Raw genomic sequence first — 18,323 nt, 5'->3', positions numbered from 1 at the left:
GACAATCCACCCTGCCCCACAAGCTCGCTGTCTACGGGTCATCCTTGACTCTGAACTGTCCTTTATTCCCCACATTCAATCTGTCTCAAAATCATGTTACATACATCTAAAAAACATATCCAAAATTCGACCATATCTCACACAAGACACTGCAAAAACGCTAATCCATGCACTCATTATTTCCCGCATTGACTATTGCAATAGTCTCCTTAATGGTCTTCCCAAAAACAGGCTCTCGCCATTACAATCCATTATGAAAGCAGCTGCAAGACTGACCTTCCTCGCCAAACGTTCATAGTCTGCTTCCCCGCGCTGTCAGTCCCTACATTGGTTGCCGATTTTCTACCGTATTCAATACAAAATACTTTTACTTACACATAAGGCTATTAACCAAACCACACCAACATACACCTCTTCACTCATCTCAAAACATCTCCCAACCCGACCTCTCCGCTCAGCACAAGATCTGCGTCTCTCATCCCCATGCATTACTTGCTCCCATTCACGGTTATAGGACTTTTTTCGGTTATAGGACTGCACCCACTATAGAATGCCTTACCGTGCACAATAAGACTTTCCTCTAGTCTCCAATCCTTCAAGCGTTCCCTGAAAACTCACCTCTTTAGGCAAGCTTATCAGATTTCAGAACCGCCCACATACCCTTCATAGCTTCCATATCTAATTACATCCCCTTTCACAGCCCACACATTGTCTTTCTTTCACATCCTCCTGACATATGGGTGACATTCCTGTGTGGCTGAATCATGCAGCCCACCAAGAACCTCTGCATTCTGGCTAAACCAAAATGCAATATATAGCACCTATTCTTGTGTATCAATACCTATTTCCCTATAGATTGCAAGCTTGCGTGCAGGGTCTTCCTACCTATATATCTGTCTGTTATTACCCAGTTTTGTTCTATTAATGTTTCCAATTGTAAAGCGCAATGGAATATGCTGCGCTATATAAGAAACGGTTAATAAATAAATAAAAACATGCATAGTTTGGGGTCCTGAGGACCGAGTTTGAGAACCTTTAGATTACAATACTATCATAGCATATAAATAATATAAATTACAGGCAACTAGACTTGCTGAAGAGATTAACATCGCATCCAATCATGCACCTGGACACACTTTGTTTTACTTGCACTAGACTGGTTACTTTGGTTCAATGCATATGTTATACCCAGGTAAATGGTGTCAGTGTAATTTCAAACAGTAATGTTCTCACTTTGCCTGGCACTTGAATTTCTCCACCCGACACAGGTTCTGAGGTGCGGTTCAGAGAGGTAAGGAAGGTGGGACTACACAAAAGGTATTTCAATAGATGCCTTTGTTGAAAGCTTGTTTATTTGAATAGGTGTTGATTTGTAAGGGGTAAATTTACTAAAGTGAGAGTTTTAGAAGTGAGATTTAGAAGAGATGTTGCCCATAGCAACCAATCAGATTGTAGCCATTATCTTCTAGAAGGTGCTAGTTAAATGTTAAGTAGAATCTGATTGGTTGCTATGGGCAACATCTCTTCTAAAACTCACTCTAAAAATTCTCACTTTAGTAAATTTACCCCTAAGGATCAATAACTGTATACAGGTTGAGTCTCTCATATCAAAATATTCCGAAATACTGAATATTTTTTAGCATGACTGAGATTCTGATTGTTCAATGTGCACAAACTTTGTTTAAAGCACAAAATTATTAAAATACAGTGTAAAATAACCTTTAGACTGTGTGTATAAGGTGTATATGAAACATAAGTGAATTTCATGTATGTACACAAACTTTTTTTGATGCACAAAATTATTAAAAATATTGCATAAAATGACCTGCATGCTGTGTATAGCATATAAGGTGTATATAGAACATAAAAGCTTTCTGTGTGCAAATTTGGGTCCCATTCCCAAGATATTTCATTATGGTATGGAAATATTCCAAAAAAAAAGCATTTTGGATATGGGAGACTCAACCTGTACTCTATTTTGTCAATATGCATATTTCAACATTATTCAAGTACTCTTTATCAGTTTCAAAACAAAACATATAAATACATCCGTGCATCAAAGATCAAGTAGTGCAAATCAGATTCAGAGGTATATAAATATCTTCTCATTCAAGAATAAGGCACTTCAGTGAATCACAGTAACAATCACTAATGCTGGCCACACACATAGCGATATTTTACCCGATCTGGCCGATTCCGACACATTGGAACAACAGATCATGTAAAATATGGTCAAATTGAGAGTAAATCGTGAGTCCCCACTCACGATGCGATGCGCGTCCCCTCTGGTCGCACATCGTATCGTCAGATCTGCCGTGCAGTAGGGTAGATCTGACAATCTAGGAGGCGATGTACTGTGAAAGTCTGGATGCAGGAGAGATCGTATGAAGATTGGACACCAAATTGTGTGCAGATCGTGTGCAGAGCTGCCGGGGAGAGTTTCAAGGGAATCATACATAAATCGTACACATCGGCTGATCGTGTGCAGATCGCCATGTGTGTGGCCAGCTTTAGAGTAAACACCTTTTTGATATTACAAAATATAAGCTTATCACTACTTAATAAGTGAAGTGAATAACCTTGCTTAAATATTTCCTACAAACATCACAAAGCAGTAAATGATTACACTATGACTTGTGTAAGTGCATTTATGACCAACTTGGCATAACTCAATAAAATGTTTATAAAGCAACTAAGTGTTCCCATAAACTGTGTCCAATGGTAATAAAATGTCTTTTGAATCTTCACTGATCAGAACACAAAAACAAAGAAAAATAAGGGCCCAAAGATAAGCTTTTTACAAAATAGATGATTCCTTGAACAGTTCATGTGCAATCCCCACAGTCTCTCTAAAGCTCCTCCAGTCAGAGCACAGTTTCTACTTCCTTATGCAGGTGCCAGGAGCTAAAGGGAAAGTTAACCCCTGCAGTACTCCTTAACTCCTACAGACATGTAGAATGTGAACAAATATTTCTGACAGATTGTACACTCCTGTGCCCATCAAGACCAAACTTCCCCACGCATGGATGTGCCCACGCCATGTACTGTACCCTGTTCCAAAAATTTGGTTCTGTTAGTCCAAACCAACAGTTTGTTACTGTGTTAATAATATTTGCAAACGATTCAGTTGTTTCGCAGAATTTTTTTTAAGGCGCCAAACAGGGCAGTTCAATTGTTGCTCTGTTTAAGCACAATAGCTGCCTGCAGGGCCGCCATCAGCAGGGGACTGCCGGTACTTGAGTCCTGGGCCCGGACAGAGAGGGTCTGCCCGCTGTGCAGCAAAAATATATATATTTTCTTTTGGAGAGAGACCCGGTGGCCGCCGCACATGACGTCATGATAGAGAAGGGAGCCGCAGCTTATGACTGAGGAGCAACAAGTGTCAGGTAAGTGTGGGGCGGGCTAGCTGGCTGGGGCAGAGGCATGCTGACTGGAGATGGATTTCTGGGGCAGAGGCTGGCTGTCTGGGTCTGGCAATTTGAGGCTGGGGCTGGCGCAGAGTCTGGCTGTCTGGGTCTGTGGCTGGCTATTTTGTCAGTCCTGGGCCCCACCACTTCTGATGGCAGCCCTGGCTGCCGGCATTTCTGCTTGCACCCTAAGGAGGGTGCGAGCAAAAATGTGCGATAAACCATGGTTAGGGCGCCCTAACCAGGTTTAGCCATTTTACAAGGCTAAACCCTTTCTAATAGGACGTGAAGACGGCGATAGTTTATGGCCACCAGAACAATTAAATTGCAACTATGAGCACCCATTAGTTATTGCCCGCCCACACAACAATTCAATCACCCCCAAATTATCACAATTGTGTTGTCCTAAATTCACACTAAACAGTCTTGTTTGTTAGATTCACATATATGTAAACTTTCATCAAATTAAAATAGTATATAGTTTTAAATATTATGGGGTCTATTCATGAAAAGACTGGAGAAGTGTGCCAGTGGAGAAGTTGCCCATGGCCAGTGGCGTCCCTCCACGCAGTGACACTCGGTGCGGGGGGGTTATGCCATGCGCGCGGCGCCACTGCGCACTGCTGAAAGTGGGTGTGGCCTCGCTGGTAGGGGGTGTGGCATTGCGGCCCGAATCCGAACCCCAGCCTGTGGTTATCACTGGGGAGGTGCGGAGTGCCGGCTTCCTCATTGTGACAGGAGCCGAGTGCTGCACTTAATGCTACAGTGCAGCACCCGACTCCTGTCACTAAGGGGGAGCCAGCACCTTGGTGTCACCCCTCAGCGGGTGACACCTGGGTGCTCCCCGCACCCCCCCTTGTGACGCCACTGCCCATGGCAACCAATCAGCTTTGAGGTTGCATTTATCAAGTACATTATATAAAATAATAGGTAGGAGCTGATTGGTTGCCATGGGCAACTTCTCCACTTTTTTCATTGCTTCATGATTAGACCCCTAATAGAGTAATATGGAACACAAACTACATAGTACAGCAGTGCAATAATAGTCATTACTGTATGAGAAACTATGAGATCATCATTGTGGAGCATAATAATATAACTGTTTATTATTAGTGGTAGATTTACTAAAACTTCTAAAAAGAAAAAGTTGAAGTGTTGTCCATAGCAGATTCAAACTATCATCGGTTCCTAGGGCCCAATTCAGACCCGCTTGCTAGATGCGTTTGCACACAACCATCAGCTGACAAAATATGCAAATCCTGGGAAGACATTAGCACGCCCACTATGTCTTGGCGTGCGATTGCGGTGTGTATATAGATGCCCACCAGCCTGTCTTAAGATGCCCACTTTTCCTTAGTAATATACGTCATCTCCAGGAATTGTATGTAACAATCAGTAACATCGAGTACCATCGAACCCATATGCAGCACTTATGGCTGACCATACCCTACCGCAAGCACTGCGAGTGCTTCAGGGTGTAAATCAGCCATGTGACATGTATTATGACGCTGCGTCTTAATTATGCACGCCTATGAAACGGCATTAAGATGCCCAGACACGCCTGCGTTCGAACCACCATTTCCCTTGGCCAACCCCTGTCACCACCCACAAATGGCTCGTCCTGTCACTCATTCTTGCGAGGCATCTGTGTGCACAGACTGGTTCGCACACATGCACTGTGACTTATATGCATGCGTAGTTTGCAAACATCGGCTCGCTACGAGTGAACGCATCTAGCGAGCAGGTCTGAATCGGGCCCTTAGTACATTCTAGATAGCTAAACTTTGATTGGCTACTATGGGCACACTTCCACTTTGTAAGGAGTTCTAGTAAATCGACCCTAAGTTTACCCAGCATGTTATTTGACCCATCCGTCTACTGTGTTATGTTGTGTTTCAAGGACGGGATGTCTCAATCTGTGAGACTTCAAGAGGCCTATTTGCAGTTTCCTACTGTGTATAGCAGAAATTATTGATTCACACACTAATGTAAAACGACATGATTTTTGTTTCATAAATCAGGATATCCTTATCCACTTTCCAAGGACTGTGAGTAAATATCTGCCCTTATTTTGACAGCCCCTCTATCCCTCTCCTCTGCTGAATATTGCTGGATTTTCTGTTACATTTTGCTAAGGGAAGGTTTATCATTTGGACAAATTCCCAAAGCAGGATACAAGGTTATTTCACAATGTCTGCTGATTCTTGAGCTTCCATTTTTGTTCTTATTCTTCAATTATTAAATTTTTTTATTAGTGGTTGATGTTTTTAATTACTGGTGATTATTTAGGAGTGCGGTATCAGGTGTGTTGTATAGTTTCCATGTTGCTATACCACTGACTATGGCCCTGATTCAGAGCCGGACGCTCTGACCAGAGCGCTCGCTCTGAATCAGGGCCCTCCTCCATGAAAATGGAGCGTCCTCCTGGACGCTCGTATAGCTGTGGGTCACCACCCACAGCATATACGAGCGTCCAAAAAGATGGTCGCGATGGTCTTGACCATCGCGACCATCGGACTTGCGAGTGAAACCCTGCGATCGGGTTTCTCAACCACAAGCCCTGGACTGATTTTGGCTCTATCAGAGCCAAAATCACTCCCACTGACATCACTAGTGATGTCAGTGGGGCCGGCTTCAGACGGTAGGTGTTCCCATGGGAACGCCTCCGTCTGGCAGCCACGCCCCCGGCACGCCCACCAAAGGGGGCGTGCTGTCAGTCACCATCGACAGCACGCCCCCTTTGGTGAGAGACTCCGAGCGAAGGAATCCCCGTCGCTTGCCGGGTCTCGCGCATGCACACGACGGAGCTCCCTCCGCCGTGCGCATGCGCAGTGGGGAACATTGACCCACTTGCGAGCGTACTGCCGCTTGCGAGTGGGTCTGAATGACCCCCTATGTTCCTTTTTTTATATTTTAAAAACAGTGCATTTGTGCTATAATGCATGAGAGACATAAACCACATAATAGGAATAGTCATTTGACAAATGCATTGGGAACATTGAGATGAAGGCACCACATAAATGACATTTTGGCTTCCTTGAGTGGTTTTGGTCCATGTAAAACACCCGACTTACTCCATGGAATCATATTTTGTAGTGTTATTTTTCAGTGGTTCAGAACCTTTTATGGCTGAGAATAAATAGACTTTGCAACACAATCAATATTTAATCAATAGTGTACTTCTTTTAATTACTATGGTCTACAAATTGTTCAAAAATATAATAAATATGAAATCAGCTTATAAAAAACTAATATTATAATATGGTTATTCATTTGTTCTAGTTTGTAAAACACAAAATGTTATAATCTAACAGCAAATTTCCATTTCTGGTAATTTCATTATTTGTTTTTATTTTGTTTGTATGGATAACAGCATTGTAGCACTTTTTATGTGATCGGTGGAATTCTACAATATGCTATGTAATATGAGACCTTTAAGCTTATATTGCATTGTCTTTAGCACCTTTCTCTTATGTCCTTACATGTATAAAGGAATGGGGTGATTAGAGGACAGTATGCCAATGAGTTTTCTCTGCACAATTTTAATATTCTTAAAATGCCTATTTACATCATCTTTAAGCACAACAGATATAGACAAGATGTTTGGTGCACATAGATATTGGGCTTTAAGATAAATATCAGTTAAACAGTAGTTTTGGTCTGTTGCAGCTGGTTCAGGTATGTAATATTGATTTTTATTATTTCCTTCAATATTGTATTATCCGAAATTCTTGGTCCACAGTGATGCACTCTAAAAGAACAAAAACATGTTTAATTCATTAGTACCAAACATATCTGTATTCTATATTAGACCATATATACTTTTGAGGCATCACCTAACCTTAATACTCGAAAAGGAATGGGTATGAAATACCGCCGGCCGCATGGCTTGCGGTTCGATTCCCGACATGAGCAGAGTTCGAAGCAGCGGAAGCCCGACAACGCTGAAAATGCCGATCGTGGATAGGTGAGTATCTACTAAGCTAACCTAACCCCCTAACCCTCCTTAGGGGTGCCTAACCCTGACTTCCCCTCCAAGTGCCTAACCCTAATCCCCCCTCTAAGTGCCTAACCCTAACCACCCCCTTCCCCGCTGCCTAAACCTAAGTCTCCCGGGGGGGGGGGTGCCTAACCCTAAGTCCCCCCCGGGGGTGCCTAACCCTAACCCTCCCCCTAGCCTAACCCTAACCCTCCCAGGGGGGTGCCTAACCCTAAGTCCCCCCCGGGAGCCCTAAACCTAACCCTCCCCCCCCCGCGGCTGTCCGCTTGCGGCGTCCGGCATCACTACGATCGGGATGCCGGGCGCCGGTCTCCCATGTTCGGGGAAATGCGGGCGTCTACATCTAGACGCCCGGCATTTCACCCTTGCCGGGATATGACAGTTGGGAAGCCGGCTGCCGGTATATAGGCAGTCGGCTTCCCGATTGCTTCCCTTCTAAAATATGGTTGGTTCACAAAAAAATATTTATAAAACAGGTTTCCATTTTTCACAAAAGGTATTGTTGAATTCCCTCAGCGATAATAGGAAAAAAGTTTGTACATTTTCATTTGATAAACTATCCTTTTAAATAGCTCATTTATCTCCGAGTGCGCAGTGCTCCGCACTTTCAGCCAGCTTGCGTGCAACTCTCAATTAGGACTTATTCATATAGAAATAGTTTATGGAAAAATGTGGGCCATATTCAGGGCATGTAGTCGGCATCCCGGCGTGCGGGATGCCGATGGTCTATATACCGGCGGTCGAATCCCGACAGGTCTGCATCCCGGCACCAGTATCTCGACCGGCGGCTTCCCGAAGGTAAGTATCGGGGTGTTAGGGGTAGGTTAGGGTTCGGTGTTAGGGTTAGGCACTAGGGGGAGGGTTAGGGTTAGGCACCAGAGAGGGAGTGTTAGGATTAGAGTGCGGGGAAGGAGGAGTTAGGTTTAGGCACTGTAGAAGGGGTGTTAGGTTTAGGTTGCGGAGAGGGGGATGTTCGGCTTAGGCACTAGGGGGAGGGTTAGGGTTAGGCACCAGGGAGGGAGTGTTAGGATTAGAGTGCGGGGAAGGGGGAGTTAGGGTTAGGCACTGTAGAAGGGGTGTTAGGTTTAGGTTGCGGAGAGGGGGAGGTTCGGCTTAGGCACTAGGGGGAGGGTTAGGGTTAGGCACCAGGGAGGGAGTGTTAGGATTAGAGTGCGGGGAAGGGGGAGTTAGGGTTAGGCACTGTAGAAGGGGTGTTAGGTTTAGGTTGCGGAGAGGGGGAGGTTCGGCTTAGGCACTAGGGGGGGAGGTTAGGGTTAGGCATCTGGGAGGGAGGGTTAGGAAAACACTTACCGTTTGTTCCAATGGGTGTCAGGATTCTGGCTGTTGGAATGCCGTTGATCAGCGACATTCCGACAGCCGGGATTTCATGCCCAACCCTTACTGAGCACTGCAAGCATGCCCATTCTGCAGGCAAATGCTGTGACATTTGCAACTACGTGCAACTCAGACATGAAGAAAACAAAATGTATTTTTATTTGATTTTTTTTTTTTTTTATCAAACTACCTGATTTTACTTCTGCTGGCTGACATTGTACAGTATATTAATTCTCCATTTACACATTCCAGCACATGCTACTATTGTTAGCACTGATCTCTCTTCTCATTACAGACTGTGAGGATTTGTAACACATGAATGTTATCCTAGTTAACTAAATTAACAAAAATTAAAAAGAACACTTTCAAAATAAGGATCAATTTGTTTTCATTATATATGTAGATAGGTAAACAAACGGGCATGAATGCCAAGTCATCTTGTATATGTGTTATTTGGGAGCCTCTTGGCGTGAAATTGTTCGTACACCACTCCCTCGTGATCTTTGGATCTGTTTTCTTACATTGCAAAGTCGTACTGTAGGTCATATTTAAAGGAAAGCAGATAATAGATATTTCTCTGCAGGGAAGGAACTCTGTAGTTGAATTTTAATATAGGCCTATGCTATAAATATTTTATAATATAAAAAATGCAAGCAGAGGAAGACATCGTTTCCCACTCACAACTTTGGCAAAGGCACCATAAAGAAAGAAAAAAAGACTGCCCACATATTTTTAATAGATCTAACAACTGCATGGATGACCAGAGGGCATAGTTTCCGAACAAGGATTCCAAGTTTTGGATGACTTTTTGTAATTCTCTGGGTATCGCTTGTCATTGTATAAACACAGCAGATTCCATCCTGTTCCTCCTAATCAACTCAACAAAAAGTGTGGCTCTCTACTTTGATTTTACAATTGTGATACCCATATTACAAGTTGGCTGAATGTTGGACCTTTTTTTAAATCTGTAAGTTGTCCTTGGATACTGTGCTCCATCTCTGTCTTTTCTGGATCATGAGATGTATCAATGCAGAATTTGATTAAACTGGTTCTAAACCCTCTAGGTGCACCTGCACCTCAGACTTTGCTCTTGGCGTGGGAGCAGTAGTACTGTCAGTTGCACACAGGGGCAGCTGTTTACCTCAGCCCATATTGTAGACAAATTGTATTCTACACATCTGTTGGGAGTATGCTCAGATCAGCCTGTCTCCTAAACTGTTAAGCAATATGCACAACTGCTGCCAGATTATTGAGCTTATCAGCCTTGTTCCAGTGTTTCTCTGACGTCTGATTTGACTACTTCAGCTATCCCTGATAACTGTCTTGGCTCACTGATCCTCACTCTTGCTATGGACATTCCTGATACTTTGAACTTATCATCCTCCACAGATTCTCCTTGATCTATTACCTGGACCACTTTTATGAACCTGCTCACTGAACCTTACACCGTTCCTTACCACTTCACAAACCTCTTTCTCTTGTTTTATGTCAAGACAATCTTTTCATCAAAGGTAGGTGTAAAATAAAAGGAAGACAAACCACAGATTTTTGGACAGAAAATAATTTTGTACTCTCAGCTTAATGACGTATTGCAAAGCTTAAATGGGTCAGTCCTTCCCTTAACGTACAAGAAGAGGTGGTCAGTCACTTTTTTTTTAATTTTTTGATGGGAACAAAATATCACCTAGTTCTTTCAAATAATGAATTCTAGAAGCAATCCAGATGTATTAAATCCAATATAAATACTACATTTACAATAGAGGAAAGTTTTGAGGAAAGGCCGAAATTAAATATAAATAAAGATCATTCTTAGATTTTCAAATGTTCTTAAATAATTTTTTTTTCTTCTAATCCATTTATGAGAATGTGATTGAAGGCAATACAAAATGTAAGACCTGCAGTAATGGAGCTTTCTGCTTTGTGAGGTTGAAATATCATGTTTAAAGATCTGAAGGAAGATCACTTAGAACGTCTAAAGGGACCCCAGATCAATATACAGCCATATAGAGTATAAATTAAAAATACAACTGTTCAACTTCACAAAACTCAGACTGGATCTGGAGAACCTGAAGATCTCCTCACCCATAATTTGTTGAAAATATTGCAATGATATGTGTTGGCTAGGGACAATAAGGAAAGTGAACATTGCTACTTGTGTCTATAGGCAGCACTATATTCCCACCCAAGTCAAATACAATTTGCAACTGATTATTGCCCTTGGCTATGAAATAAACACAAAGGGGAGGTACTGTAATGCAATGGGGCTAAATCACCTGTTATCTTACCACAAATCAGTGGACAAATAACATGTACTGCTCTACAGAAAAAAGGTATGCACCTTTTAGGTAGTTTTTAAAAGGCAAAAGCCACATCTCTGGACCTGTATGATAAACTCACTATTGTAACACATTTTGAAAATGTTCTACTGTACCATACAGTACCATGCCAGCAGGATAAAACTGTACACATCCAAGAGTGAGATTTTAAATAACCAATTGTTGTTTCAAATTAACTCTGAATTAATGAGGATTATTGCACTTTTATGTAAAAACGTATTGTATGTTTAGAAATGACTTACCATTTATACATTTCTCTTGTCTCTAAGTAGTGTTATGATTTCTTCTTTCCTGGAAATACTAATTAGAGGAGAGAGAATTACAAACTGCAGTTCACACAGTTACCCATTAGCATTACAGTACTCTACAGGGAGCATTACAGTACTCTACAGGGTTACAGTTGCAGTGAGCACACAGTAATCTACAGGGCTAAGAGCATACCATAATGTTAGTAGTCTGTTGGATTATTTAGATTTAAGGCACAGTAAACGTGAACAAGCCACCAGATTTTTGGGAAAAGATTACCACATACATCTATGTCCATGGCAGGGCTTCTGGACAGAAAGTGTATAGAAAATGGTTATTGGTAAGAGACATTATATTGTAAAGATGTGACCGCTAGAGAACTGTACAAAAGTGAAGTTAGCCCCCACTTAACTTTTTTTCTCATGTTATGTTGCTAAGACACTATCACATCAAGAAAAGTAAATATCAGTAATACGAAGGTTATCACAGTAAATGTACAATGATAAATGGATGTCTATTATTTTTTATTTATATTTTTAAATAATTCTCTGTACTCATAAAACATTTCTGCTCACACAAACGGCAATTTTATGTATAGAGCGCATGCTTACACATCTTTACATATGTCTGTTCTATTCTGAGCCTGGCGCAACTTGGCCAGATCTGTCTTGCCGTGAAATAGCACATCTAGGGGTGGGAACTGGGCGGTGACACTGAGATCACACGTAACCACCCTGACTTGTGGGAGAGTAGTATTGTAGACTCTCACAAAGCCAGAGTCTACTGCGTTGCCAGAGAGGAGGGGGACCCTGTGCAGCCTGTGTGCGGACTACATCCTCGCTGGCACCGCAGTAGACTCTAGTTTAGTGACAGAGTCTACTGGGCATGCGCAGGTCTCTGGTAATATGGCAATCTCTTAAAACGCCCCTGACCGCTGTGTTCTTTTATGGAGGTGACTGCTAATACCTTCATATTTCACATTGGGAGGAATAAAGTTTCAACACAGATTTTATTTTTTTTTAGCATTAGGTTTACCATTGTTCTCACATTGTGTTTTGTTATACTTTTATTTTTTTATTATTTATTTTTGAAATGAGAGAAAGGTAAGATGTCTGGAAGCATTGCTGTATAAAAGGTTTATGCTTCAGGGAGTGTATGGATCTGTGTTGAGGTGTGTTGTAAGCAAAAATCTGGTAAAGCATGCTTTCTGTGCAGAGATAATCTGGTGCATATAGCATTGGGTGGCAATGTAAAATAAATGCAGGTGGGGATAACAACACTAGAAATACTGTAGCATATAATACTAGATTTGCATGATTTTTTAAGGATTGGTTATGGGATGCCAGCGCTTGGGATCACGGCAGTCAGAATCCCGATGCCGGCATCCCGCCAGGGTTAGGATACCGACCCTATCCTAACCCTCCCCCTCTCTCTAACCCTAGCACTCTCTTCCCGGTGCCTAAACCTAACCCCCCCCAGTTCCTAAACCTAACCTCCCCCTCCCCGCACCCTAAGATTAACCCTCCACCCAAAGTGCCTAACCTTCTCCCTAACCCATTTACTTACCATCGGGATGCCAACATTTGGAATGCCAACGCCGGGATTCTGACAGGTGTCAGGATTCTGGCGCCCGTATTCTAAGTGCTGGCATCCCATGTTTCGGTATATTGACTGTGTCCAGTTTTTCAAGATCCCCTCACAAATGAAATAATTAGCACCACCTGCTGATCTTTTAAAATATTTTAGCCATTGATGAATATACTTGTGCACCAACCAGGAGATCTGGAAAACCTGCACTATTAGGGGTGGACTGATATAGACCATCTATAGGGTCAATTATTAATACTGTTTAATAATAAACTAGCCAGTACATGAGGAAAACAAACTGTACATCTATGTCCAGGGCAGAGCAAGGTTCTCTTTCCGACCCCACCTAGATTCCCGAACTAGCTCAAATGATCTGGAATACAACCCACATCTGAATTAAAAACATTCACCTCGGACAGGATGGCCCTACTGACGCATATAATGGCTTTCTGTGATCACTGGTCCTGTATATGTCAGAATTATTACACACACTATACTACATATGACGTATATTAAGTGCTTAAGTGGTGATTATGACCTCTTCATGTTCTGGCCACACTTGCTTTAAAATCGAGCATTTAGAAACCCCTCTGTAGAAATCATGCGTTTGCCACTGGTCCTTATACATTTTATAGACACATTCACTGTGCGGCAGAAATTTTCTAAGTTTTTGAGCTGAACCCACCATTTGTGTTTTCATTTTTGGTCAGGCCACCCCTAAACCCAGACAAAAATAGGAGCAGTGCCTTACTGATCACTGATAAACCTTACTAATGTCATCACCCTCTCCATAACATCTAATTTCCTCACAAGCACTTACCCGAGTGCCTGCCCAGGAGAAATGACGTGGACTCATGGAGTAAATGCCCTGCTGTTTCAACTGCTCTACCTTCACACAGCCTGCACCTGATTGTCAGGCTTGCTTATAGTAATGGAAAATATAATGTGGGCAGGCTAAGTAGTTCTTAGTAGGTCCAGTAACTATAACCCAAAAGAATATTGATATTTTCTGTTCACTATATTCTGCCCGGGCACAGATGCAAACCATCTTGAAGCTGAGTTAATATTTCCCTTTTACAAATTATTTAATGGTCAAAAGTGGGTGCTGATTATGTTAATCAGCAAATCGAGGATAATGGTATTCTGTAATTCCCACAAAGTAGTCCGGGCACATGCAGTTTACTGCCTGAGAACGATCTTCACAGCAGAATTGATCCATGAATGCTGCATTGTTGGTGGGACATGGGGGATGGGGAGCAATTATATCATAGTGTTTGATATTCAGCCCTAGCTCTTATTACACCCAACATTGCACAACATACAGCAGGCATGATGTTTAGCTGGATGGGCCTGCAGCAATCTTATAGCAAGAGAAATGATACAAACTGCAGGGAATTACATATTTATGTGGCCTCCCAGAGAGATTAGGCAGGATTACATTTTGGTCTCCCAAATGATTTATTTTGTTTTCCAAAATGTAAACATTATAAATATAAGAAGGTAGAGAAATTAGGAAAATGTTTTTGTTAGGGAGGGGAGATCTAGGGTATGGATTAATACTGAATCTGCCTTTCGAACACCTCCCCCCATCTCACCCAACCTGCCACCCCGCACTTTGACAACCTCTGCTGCATTGTGCACTGACATTCCTCTAGGACGTTATGACCGGAGACTCGTCCACATGACCAAGATGGCGGCTGTGGCACTAAGAGGGTTAATTTCCATGTGATGCAGCACCATTTCATATGAACTGTTGGCGGTAGGCGCCTGGTACTGTGAATGTATATTTAATAATGTATTTAACATATTATATTTAATGCGCTGTGCGCAGTTGTGCAAACGCATGTATGGACTATGCACTTACAGGAAGGTTTGAAAACTATTCTGTTTTACAAGGCATTGGCATCTGAAAACCAAATGTTCATAGGACAATTGTCACATAGGAAGTGATATGGTAATTGCCCTAGCCTAGAGGTGGGGATTTGGTGGTGACTGAACAAGCCTTTTCTTTGAAATGCAGATTAGGGAGTCTCCTATGTCTATATAAACTGTCCCGCATCTTTGGGGAAAAACTGTTTGTTTTTAAGAAATTCTTTATTGTGGAACTTCCTAAGAACTGAAGGTGTTAAGGTTGGTAAAGCCAAACTGTTTTGATATTTGCAAGGATTAATGCAATTTACCAGATCCTGTGAAATGTGAGTTATATATAAATTTTAAGAGACAGTTATACTGTATGCTAAACCACTTTCGGTTTTAGGAAAGCTAACTGGTTTTGGCTTGTATATCTATTAAAAAGGAGGAAATTTGGTTTGCCCCTTTGAAATGTAAGATATATTCATTTAGATTTTGTGAGATAGCTTCATAGGATAAGGGACCCAGGGTTGTCTTGGAATGGATATGAAATACCTCCCGTCAGCGGCAGCCCGACAGGAGCAGAGTGCGACGCAGCGGAAGCCCGACAGCGCTGGAAATCCCGATCGTGGATAGGTAAGTATCCACTGACCTAACCTAACCCCCCTAACCCTCCTTAGGGGTGCCTAACCCTAACTTCCCCCCCAAGTGCCTAACCCTAATCCCCCCTCTAAGTGCCTAACCCTAACCAACCCCTTCCCCGCTACCTAAACCTAAGTCCCCCGGGGGGGTGCCTAACCCTAAGTCCCCCCCGGGGGTGCCTAACCCTAACCCTCTCCCCCTAGTCTAACCCTAACCCTCCTGGGTGGGGTGCCTAACCCTAAGTCCCCCCCGGGAGCCCTAAACCTAACCCTCCCCCCCCGCGGCTGTCCGCTCGCGGCGCCCGGCATCACTACGATCGTGATGCCGGGCGCCGGTCTCCCGGCGTCGGGGAAATGCGGGCGTCTACATCTAGACACCCGGCATTTCACCCATGCCGGGATAAGACAGTCGGGAAGCCGGCTGCCGGTATATAGGCAGTCGGCTTCCCGATTGCTTCCCGTGGTCTTACCCGTTGTGGTAGTTGAACCAGATTAATAGACGAGTTTGCGTGATCTGAAAGTGTATACCTTCTGTGACATTAAGAAGAGTTGTACTGCTGTGAACATCTGTATGCTATACCCCCAAGCAATACTTGCAAAGGGAGATAAGTCTTTTGGGGGATTTTTGGAGCAATAAGCATCTTGCCTCCAAGATGACTGCATCTGTATCCTGTGACAACAGAATTGGGTCAAATTATATTCCGTTCTCCTGCTGTCCTGGATTGAGCCCAGTGTTTTCAAGCTCAAGCCCTCTGCCAGCTACCATGCAGGGTCTGGTTCATGGTGAGGGATCAGTGGGAACCAGCCTACACCCATCAGGAGGTGTGGCAGCAGAGTGTCCACACATACCCAGCAGTAGGCAGTTCCAAGTGCCGAAGGTAGGAGCTTGGGACAAGTGGTTCCATGTGACAGTATAGGACCCTGGCTGGAATAAGCGGGTCCAGGTGCCAGTGAAGGAGCTTAGTGGTGGCAGCAAAGTTACACGCCCATGGCACAGTGGGCAGAGTCAGTAAAAGGTGGTTACTGATGGTAAGAGGTAATCCCTAATACCCCAGGATCCAGTAGTATTAAAACAATCTGCAATCACTTGATGAGACGAGACCATCTGGTCACATACAGTATGCATTAATTAGATGATAAAGCCTTACAAATGAATGCTGTTTCTTGTTATGTTCATCTGCATTTTTTTACTCAAATGTTCATTCAATGTAAAGCAAACTAAATCACGAGCCAGCAAATGATGCTCATCAAAGCAACTAGTGACGATGGAGGGCACCACTGTGTGCAGGAAGGACCTTAAACCCATAGGCTAGGTACAGACAGAATACACAGTTGAAGGTTGGTTAGGGGTTAAGGTTTTGTTTGGTTGCTAGCCAATAGTTAGGAGCAGGGGTGGGGTTTAGGTTACATATACATTTCATAACGAGCAGGAAGCTGCCCCTTTTCAGAGTTTTCCATGTGAAACGGCAAGTGTTTTGTTACTTACTTTGGCCGGTATCCAATTAGCCTCCTAAGCATCGGACAGTCCCATTTTCGTGTTGGCGATTTTGAAAACACAAAGGTTTCATGTACCCTATGTGTTTTTTGTGTTTTTTTATGAAACTGGACATTTTTGTCAAGAAAATATGGGCTGTAATTGGATAGCCCAATAATGAAAATAGCGATAACAGCACAGTTTTTTGTTTTATGAGAAAAGTGATGGGGGCTAATTGGTTACCGGCCTTTGCGCTGTTTCTGTGTGCTTTCTGCTACTATCTGCCTCTTCCGTGTATACTCTCTCAGCGTCATCCTGCCTGGTGGGTGGCTGTCCTGCCAGAGTGTTTTTTGGGGCATCTCCCATGGGCATTGCAGCTGAAATGCTGTGCACAGCAGAGGCTCCAGCCTTCTCTGTGGCTGGCCTTACCAAATATGACGATGCCTGTTATGTCTGCAGATGTTGCTTCCGGCAGGCACAAGCCTGGTAGGGTGCCTGGCAGAGAGTCCTGAGGTATGAATGATACCAGGCTGCCGTGTCCCTCCGATGCGGGTGGCTGTGCATACACACAGTTCAGGTCACAGCTCTGGCCGCGGGGAGCATGGTCACACGGTTTCTCGTCAGATCCTGGCTAGGCCTCCAGCACTGTGCACGGATCCTCTGCTGGGAGTGCTTTGTCCCTAGTCTATCTAGTGACTCAGGCCTGCAGAATTGGGGGCCTTCTAATTCTGCTGGGGCTCAGCCCCATTGTCACCCGAGATGATATTGATGCTCTAAAGGTGAGAGGCGGTGTGGGTCACAGGTGTCCTCCACTCCCTTATCTGACGGGTCCCGTTTCTAATGTTGATAAGGGCTGCCCTCCTCACTGTGGCCTCTCCATCTGACCTAGGGATAATGCCGGGATGCTGGTCTGGATTGTGGGTGCCCTGACTACATAGTCAAGCAAAAGGTGTGCGGCTGGGGTGGATGGCAGGACCCTTTGCTGTGCCACCTCTTCCTGACTTGGTTCTTTTCTCAGTAGGCAAAGTGCTGAAAAAGACACCCTGCAAGTACCATCTGAACCAACATCTGTCTTATCCTGAGGGAGTCTCAGTAAATGATGCTATCCCGCTGGATGTGGCTCAGTTGTGTCATCAGTTATTTGATGCTGCCTTGTACATTGTCCAGTCATTCTGCCTGGGGGCTCTTTTCGGTAAGATTGATATGGAATTTGCCTTTTGCCTTTGCATCTGGACTCTTTCCGATTCATGGGCTTCAAGTTGGAGGACGAATTCTATATTGTTGCTTGCCCATAGTTGCTCGGTTTTGTGCGCCTTTTTTGAATGTTTTAGTTCTTTCCCGCACTGGTGTATATTGATGGGGACCGGCAAGTTGGGTATCAGCCATTAACTGGACTTCTTTCTCTACATCAGGCAACCCATTTCACCCCGATGCGTGTTATTGCAA

General features: G+C 43.5%; 1 protein-coding gene across 1 annotated transcript in view; it reads right to left on the bottom strand.

Annotated features, from left to right (window-relative positions):
• Positions 1-6,566: 6,566 nt before the first annotated feature.
• Positions 6,567-18,323, bottom strand: part of STAP1 (signal transducing adaptor family member 1) — a 146,439-nt gene continuing 134,682 nt past the window's right edge. The window contains exons 10-11 of the mRNA XM_088463303.1: positions 11,321-11,378; positions 6,567-7,158 (exon numbers count right to left, since the gene is read on the bottom strand). Of these exons, the coding sequence (XP_088319429.1) occupies positions 11,353-11,378 (26 nt within the window). The 3' untranslated portion in view covers positions 6,567-7,158; positions 11,321-11,352. The remainder of the gene's footprint in view (positions 7,159-11,320; positions 11,379-18,323) is intronic.

The sequence above is a fragment of the Taudactylus pleione genome, unplaced genomic scaffold, assembly GCF_031769625.1.
Source record: "Taudactylus pleione unplaced genomic scaffold, aTauple2 ptg001339l, whole genome shotgun sequence".
Lineage (NCBI taxonomy): Eukaryota > Metazoa > Chordata > Amphibia > Anura > Myobatrachidae > Taudactylus > Taudactylus pleione.
Note: the sequence above shows the minus strand (reverse complement) of the source record. Positions and strands in the feature narration are given on the sequence as shown.